Source organism: Nicotiana tabacum, chromosome 22, assembly GCF_000715075.1.
Source record: "Nicotiana tabacum cultivar K326 chromosome 22, ASM71507v2, whole genome shotgun sequence".
Taxonomy (NCBI): Eukaryota; Viridiplantae; Streptophyta; class Magnoliopsida; order Solanales; family Solanaceae; genus Nicotiana; species Nicotiana tabacum.
In genome coordinates, this window is record NC_134101.1 from 31804443 (window position 1) to 31812041 (window position 7599).

General features: G+C 40.9%; 1 protein-coding gene across 1 annotated transcript; it reads left to right on the forward strand.

The window, feature by feature from the left end:
* Window positions 1-227: 227 nt before the first annotated feature.
* LOC142175779 (uncharacterized) lies at window positions 228-1695 on the forward strand. The gene is made up of 2 exons (XM_075242775.1): window positions 228-282; window positions 1088-1695. Exons 1-2 carry the CDS (start codon window positions 228-230, stop codon window positions 1693-1695), a joined length of 663 nt encoding a protein of 220 aa, XP_075098876.1.
* The last annotated feature ends 5904 nt before the right edge of the window (window positions 1696-7599 follow it).

A 7599-nucleotide genomic window follows, 5' to 3' on the forward strand; every position in this document is an offset into this window, starting at 1 on the left:
TCCAAAAACAGTGATACATGACAGCTGAAGTGCAACAATAATGAAATCAATGCATCCTCTCAGATCAACAGTCACTCAGTCCTCCCATTAACTCTAACCTCACAATCACTCATTCCTCTTAATCACTCAGCACTCGGCACTCGGCACTCGGCACTCACACTCAGTAAGTACACTACTAAAAATTCGAGCAAAACCGTCCAAACAAAACCGACCAAAGTGGATTGGTAATGGCCGATAACCGTCCAAAACTCGACCATTTACGTGTGGACAATATTTTTGAAGGTCGGAAGGCCATACTGGCTAAAGTTGGTCGGAAATTACCGACCAACATTAGTCGGTCAATTAAATTTTTAAAACAAATTGCCGAAAATACCGATTCCGACCAAAGTTGATCGGTATTTTAATTATATAGTAAAAAAATTCACCATCTAGGAATCGAACCGAGGTCTGTACTATGGCAGGATACTATTCTACCACTAGACCATTGGTGTATTTTGTTTTAAGACTGTCTTTTATTTTATTTATACTCTTTAATTGTATTTTCGCACGAAAATAACCGATCAAAGTTGGTCGATTATATTAAAATATAAAATTACCAACCGCATTCGGTCGGCTTTTTAAAATGACCAGCCGAATTGACCGACCGATTTCGGTCGGTTTATTTAATATTAATTTTAATTTATTTTAAATGAAAAACTGACCAAAGTTGGTTAGTTTCTTGAAAAATAAATTTTGCGGGACTCAAAAATAATTTTCCGTATTTTTGCGCCAAAGAAAACTGACCAAAGTTGGTCGGTTTCGTTAAAAAAAATTAAAAAATAAAATATTTTGAAAAACCGACCAACTTTGGTCGGTCCGACAAACCTTGGTCGGTTTTTTGGCTGGTTTTTTGACCGACCAAACCTTGCTCATTTTGTCCCTATTAGAAAAGGTTATATCAGAAAGAGGGATTTTTGTACAAAACAAAATTTAGTGGGCGTTTGGATATAAGAATTGTAAAATTTCGAAGAAAAAGTAATTTTTTTTCAAGTAAAAATTGTATTTGAAAACTAGAGTTGTGTTTGAATATGAATATATTTTTCGGTAGTTAGAGTTCTGCCCAACACTATTTGGGAGAGGTTAGATAGATTGGTGTATAATGCTGAATGGTTTGGTGCTCTTGGGAACACGATCGTCACATATCTATCGATTTCATTTTCTGATCATGCTCCATTATTAATCTCGGCTGTCTCAACTGAATATGTGAAATATTTTAAATTTCTCAACATTTTGGTGGATCATGAGGAATATTTGGAGAAAGTCCAGCAGGCATGGTTAGAAGCTATTATAGGCAACCCCTTATATGTCCTTCACCAGAAGATCAAAAAGGTATGCTCCACCTTAAGCGCCTGGTCTAGACAGGCTTTTGGTGATATCTATGAAGAGCTAAAAAGATTTGAAGTTCTCATTAGCAGCTTGGAGGAAACTATGATGACTAATCTATCTCCTGAAGCAAGAATGGCATTATCTCAGGCAAGAGCAGAATTTACTAGGTTCCTGATGTTGCAGGACTCTATATTGAGGCAAAAGGCTAGGGTAAAATGGTTGACTGAAGGTGATGCTAACACAACTTTATTCCATGTCATGATTAAAGATAGAAGAAGAAAGTTAAAATTCAGAGAATCAGAGATGATATGGCAACACTATGGAAGGTAATGAAGAGGTAGTAGGAGCAGCAGTCAATCTTTTTCAGAACTTATTCAGTATGGGAACTACCATACATGATTCTAGTGTTCTAGAGGCGGTAAGTAGAATTGTCACTGATGAAGATAATAATTTCCTCACAGATACTCCGACTATGGAGGAGGTTAAGAATTTTGTTTTCATGATAGACCCTGACAGTGCCCCGGGGCTAGACGTGCTCACAGGCAGATTCTATCAAAATGCCTGGACTATTATTGCTATGGATGTCCTTAATTTTGTAGTTGCCTTCTTTAATAGCGCTCAACTACCAAAGTTTTTCACTCATACATGCCTAGTGATGCTTCCAAAAAAGGAATCTCCTCAAACTTTCTCTGATATTAGGCCTATTAGTTTGTGTAACATGTCTAGCAAAATCATTGCCAAGCTGTTGAATGCTAGGCTAAGCTCGGTATTGTCCAGAATCATCTCATGCAACCAGAGTGGTTTTGTTAAAGGGAGAGCCATAACTGAAAACATTCTATTAGCTCAGGAGATAGTGAATGATATTGGAAAACATGTGGATGAGGTAAATGTAGTGTTGAAATTGGATATGGCCAAAGCCTATGACCGGGTTTCATGGACCTTTCTATGCTGTATGCTTCGGAAGATGGGCTTCTCTGAGAGATGGATTGATATTATTCACAGATATATATCCAATAATTGGTACACCCTTATTGTTAATGGTCGTAGGCATGGTTATTTTAAACCTGGGAGGGGACTAAGACAAGGTGATCCTTTGTCCCCCTCTCTCTTTGTCTTGAGTGCTGAACTGTTGTCCCAATTATTGAATGATCTTCAGAAAAATAAAAGGTATAGAGGTTTCTACATGAACATCCGAGGTCCCCAGGTGAATCATCTAGCTTTTGATAGTGATACTATTTTGTATTGTAACAAGGGGAAGGCTAATATAATGACCCGGATAGTTGTTTTGAGTGTATTAGCCTCGATCCCCTATTTACTATTTTCCCCGTATCTGCTTCTGCTTATGTGACTTGCCGGGACTTGTTTTCGGTTTTGAAGTATTTTAGGACAGTTAGTTGCTAAAACGGAAGCTAAGTCTCAAAATTTTTGACCATAGTCGGAATTATGTGAAGACGACTTCGGAATGGAGTTCCGTCGGTTTTTTTAGCTCCGTTGGGTGATTTTGGACTTAGGAGCATGTCCGAACTATGAATTTGAGGTCTGTAGCTAATTTAGGCTTGAAATGGCGAAAGTCTAATTTTGGGATGTTTGACTGGGGGGTTGACTTTTTGATATCGGGGCCGGATTATGATTTCTGAAGTTGAAATAGGTTCGTAATATTGAATATAATTTGTGTGCAAAATTTGAGGTCAATCGGACGTGATTTGGTAGGTTTCGGCGTCATTTGTGGAATTTAAAAGTTTAGAAGTTCTTTAGGCTTAAATCCGGGTGTAATTGGTGTTTTGATGTTGTTTTGAGTGATTCGAAGGTTTGGCTAAGTTTGATTGAGGTCCCGGGGGCCTCGGGGGAGTTTCGGATGCCCATCAGAAGGAAATTTGGACTTAGACATTGCTGGTTGTTTTCTGGTGGTCTGGTGTTTCGCACCTGCGGTGGGAGCCCGCAGGTGCGACCCCGCACAAGCAAAGAGGAGGACGTAGATACGGGCAATGTTGGGTTGGACTGGAAGTGCATGTGCGAGGTTAGGAGCGCATCTGCGAAACCGCAGATGCGGAAGAAGACCTAAATGGGAAGGAACGCAGAAGCGGGCAAGGCCCGCAGGTGCGCACCTACAGGTGCGAAGGAGTGACCACAGGTGCGGAGTCTGGGAGCTTAAGTGGATCCGCACCAGCGATTGAATTTCTGCAGGTGCGAAGTCGCAGATGCGACAAAATGTCCGCAGGTGCGGAAGAACTGGGCAGAAAATGGAACTTCGAGGGTTTGATTCCCATTTCGATTTTGGGACTTTGAGAGCTCGGTGTGTGGTGATTGTTTGACGTTTCTTCAAGAAGATTATTGGGGTAAGAGATTCTAACTCGGATTGGACTATATTTCATGAATCTATTGCTATTTTCATCATCTAGTTAGGGATTTGAGTTGTAAATTTGGGGAAAAATGGAAGAAGCTTATGATAAGTAGGGATTTTAACCTATTATTTGCTCTCTTTTACTTGTGTTTTAGGCAAAAAATGCTTGGAGGTAAACCCGGAAACTAATGAAATATGCTTGCTTGCAGGAATTGTTCAAAATGAGCCAAAAGAATCAAAATCAACTCACAAAGGAGTCAAAAGTTGAACAAAAACCAAGGCTGGGCAAAGAGGTCTAAAGCGCGGACCACACAAATATGGTGCGGCCATGAAAGCCATGATGCGGCCGCGATCAAAACTACGCGGTCCGCGAGAGGGAGATCAAGAGAGTGATTTTTGGGATAAATGATGAGCGCGGACCGCACCAGAAATGTGCGGCCGTGAAAGTCCCTATGCGGCCGCTATTGAAATTACGCGGACCGCGATGACTGAGATTCAGAGAGCTAACAACTTGAGCAAAAGAGAGAAGTGCGGACCGCACCAGAATTGTGCCGCCGCAGAATCCCTTTTGAGGCCGTGATCAAAATTATGCAATCTGCGAAATGAAGAACCATAGAGTTAATTAACTCAAGCAAGTGCGGACCGCATCACTTTTATGCGGCCGCATAATCTGGAGCGCGACCGCACTTAAAATTATGCCGTCCGCGAAAGTTCAACTTAACCCAGATCCAAAAGAGAAGAACGCAGACCGCATCAGAATTATACGGCCGTGAAAGCAAGAGTGCGGCTGCACTCAGAATTACGTGGCCGCACAACCTTCGCAGGGGCATTTTTGTCAGATATTTTTAGCTTAGTATAAATAGAAATTTTTGTCATTTTTAGGTTATGTTATGTTTTGTATATGGCTGACTTTTCTTTTTTTGGAGTTTTTGCACTAGATTCAGTAATTAACATTAGATTTTCATTCCATAAATTAATATTATGGAGTTTATCTTCATTTCATCTTTAATTTCTGTTATTTTCATGAGTAGCTAAACCTATATCTAGGGTTGTGACCCAACCCTAGTGTGGGTATTTAATGGGTATTTGATTTTAGGGCTTGAATGTGAATGAGTCAGTGATATTTAACCTAGTTCTTGTTAGAACTCAAGAATTAATGGTTGCAAATACTGATTCATCCCTTTATGACTTAGTCTCTACTTGAGAAAGATGGACTAAGTCTAGGAAAACTAGGCTAACAAGGAATTAGGGTGAACTCAAGAAATTGATAGCCCCAATTAATGGGTTAAACCTAGAGATAGTAATACCCAACTTGAGCCAATATCACTTGATTTACATGAATACCCATTTAGACTTGAGAAAGCCAAATTAGGTAAAATCACTCAAACTACCGAAAGGTATAGAGTGCGTATCTGTGTGTGATAGCTATATTACAATCCCAACTAATCAAGCTTGCCGTAGATTTTTCTACCCGTTAGATATCCACCTAGGTAGAAGTCACTACCCTAGCCTCTTTAAACATTTGAAAAACAACAACAAAAATATTGTCCTTAGTTTCAATTATTGCAATCTTTAGAGTAAAGTTAGAAATAGAAGAACCAATCAAGTTTGTGGAAGTGCAATTAAATCCAAAACTTGCAATAAACTTAGATATACACCTAATCCCATATTCTAACTCCCTGTGGATTCGATACCGGCCTTTGTTGGATTTATTATTGCATCGACCGCCTCGCTACTCAATTGTGGTGTAGGTTTGGACCAGATCAACTTTTGGCGCCGTTGCTGGGGAGTTAAATGGATTTAGCTATATATCTAGGTATTTGTATGTTTTGTCTTTCTTTCCTTCCGAGTCACTAATTTTGTTTGTGAATTGCTTTTATGTACAAAATGGCCCTTAACAATGAGCCCCTCGAAAATTTACCATTGGGGGAGAAGGTAGATGACGATCAAGTGGATGAGGTTCATCCCGAGCCTCAAGTAAACAGGCGAGGCCGACTGCCTCCACAAAGAGTAGCGCACCAGGTGTTGCCGAATGAGGGCTTTGCAAGTGCAATAGTCCTGCCCGGATTAGGGCGGGCAAGTTCCAAATTACCAACGTGATGCTTACACTGCTTGAGCAGCGAAGTTTCTTCACCGGAGCTCCACACCAAAATGCCTACAAGCACCTCAAAGGGTTTGTTGATACTTGTTGGGGGAGCAAGCAAACAAATGTCACCGAGGATGCACTGCGGTTAAGGCTATTTCCCTTTTCTCTACGGGGAAAGGCTTTGGACTGGTTAGAGAGACTGCCCAATCATTCCATCTACACTTGGGATGAGTTGGCCGAGAAGTTCATTGCCAAATTCTTCTCTATGGGACACATGGCTACACTAAGTGATGAAATTTTAGCTTTCAAACAAGAGCCCAATGAGCCATTGCACGAGATTTGGGAAAGATATCGCACCATGGTCAAAGAATGCCCGAACAATGATATGACCGAGGCCATGATCCAACAAACCTTCTACTAGGGAATCAACACAACAAATCAATGTGTGGTAAATTAACTCACTGGGGGTAACTTCATGAACACATAAAGCTTGTGAAATCTTGGATGAAATGGCGGACACCTCTTCGGCGTGGCAAAGTAGAACCAATGTTCCTCAGGGTGACCCAAATGTTATTCACCTGCACAAGGAGCTACATGACCATGGGCAAGCTATTGCAGAGTTGACAACCACCATGAACCAATTGGCCAAGGCTCAGCTTCAATAGGTTCAAGGGTCGAGACAAGTGAATGCTATGGAAGGGGTGAACAAGATGGTAGACAAGAGACGGCAACAAGGTTAACAAGTACAAAATCATCCGGAACAATTTGAGCAAAGTAATAGTGAGTATAATCAAGATGATTCATATGATGATCAAGGTGAAGAGGTTTAATATGTCAACAATTATCAAGGTCAAAGAAGCAATGCTCCAAATCAACAACAATGGAGATCACGAGGAAACCAAGGAAATTGGAACAACCAAGGCCACCAAGAAAATTGGAGTGGTGGCAACAACAATAATCAAAGCAATTGGGGTAATCAAGGTAATCAAGGCAATTTGGGAGGAAATAATCAAGGTGATTGGGGTGGCAACAATCAAAGCAATTGGGGGAACAACAATAATCAAGGAGGTTGGAACAATAACAATCAAGGAAATCGGGGGTCGGGCTTTCAGAGGCCCCCGATGTATCAACAACCAAACAACCCGCCTCCATATCCGTCGCAAGGTCCTAGTTCTTCTAATAGTGAAATGGGACGGATTGAAAACATGTTTAAGCAAATTATGGAGAAAAACGTCGACTCTGATGCCCAATTAGCCTCCCACAACACTTCTATCTGCAACTTGGAGTTTTAACTTGGCCAAATTTCTCAAGATTTAAATACTCGCCAAAAGGGGGCACTACCTAGTGATACGGTGGTGAACCCGAAAGGTGGGAATACGGGGCATGCAATGGCTGTGACAACAAGAAGTGGGAGGGGTGGAGTTGCTAGTACCTCAAACCAAAGAAAACATGTGGGAAATGATGTGTTGGTGCAAGATGATGATGAGCCAAGAAATGATGTTCAAGCTAATGAAGAAGCGAGGATTGATATTGATGAAAATGTGGAGGAGACGCAAGAAGAAGTGGACCCGTCTAGGGAGCACGTGAGTGACATGCCAGAACTGGTAGTTCTAAAGGCTAAGGTACCAATGCCAATTCCTCCTACTACATACCCTCAAAGACTTGCAAAGCAAAACAATGAGAATCAATTCAAGAAATTCATTGATATGATAAAAGGTTTGTCCATAAATGTGTCGTTGGTTGAAACCTTAGAACAAATGCCGGGATATGCCAAGTTCATGAAGTATTTGGTAACAAAGAAGAGACC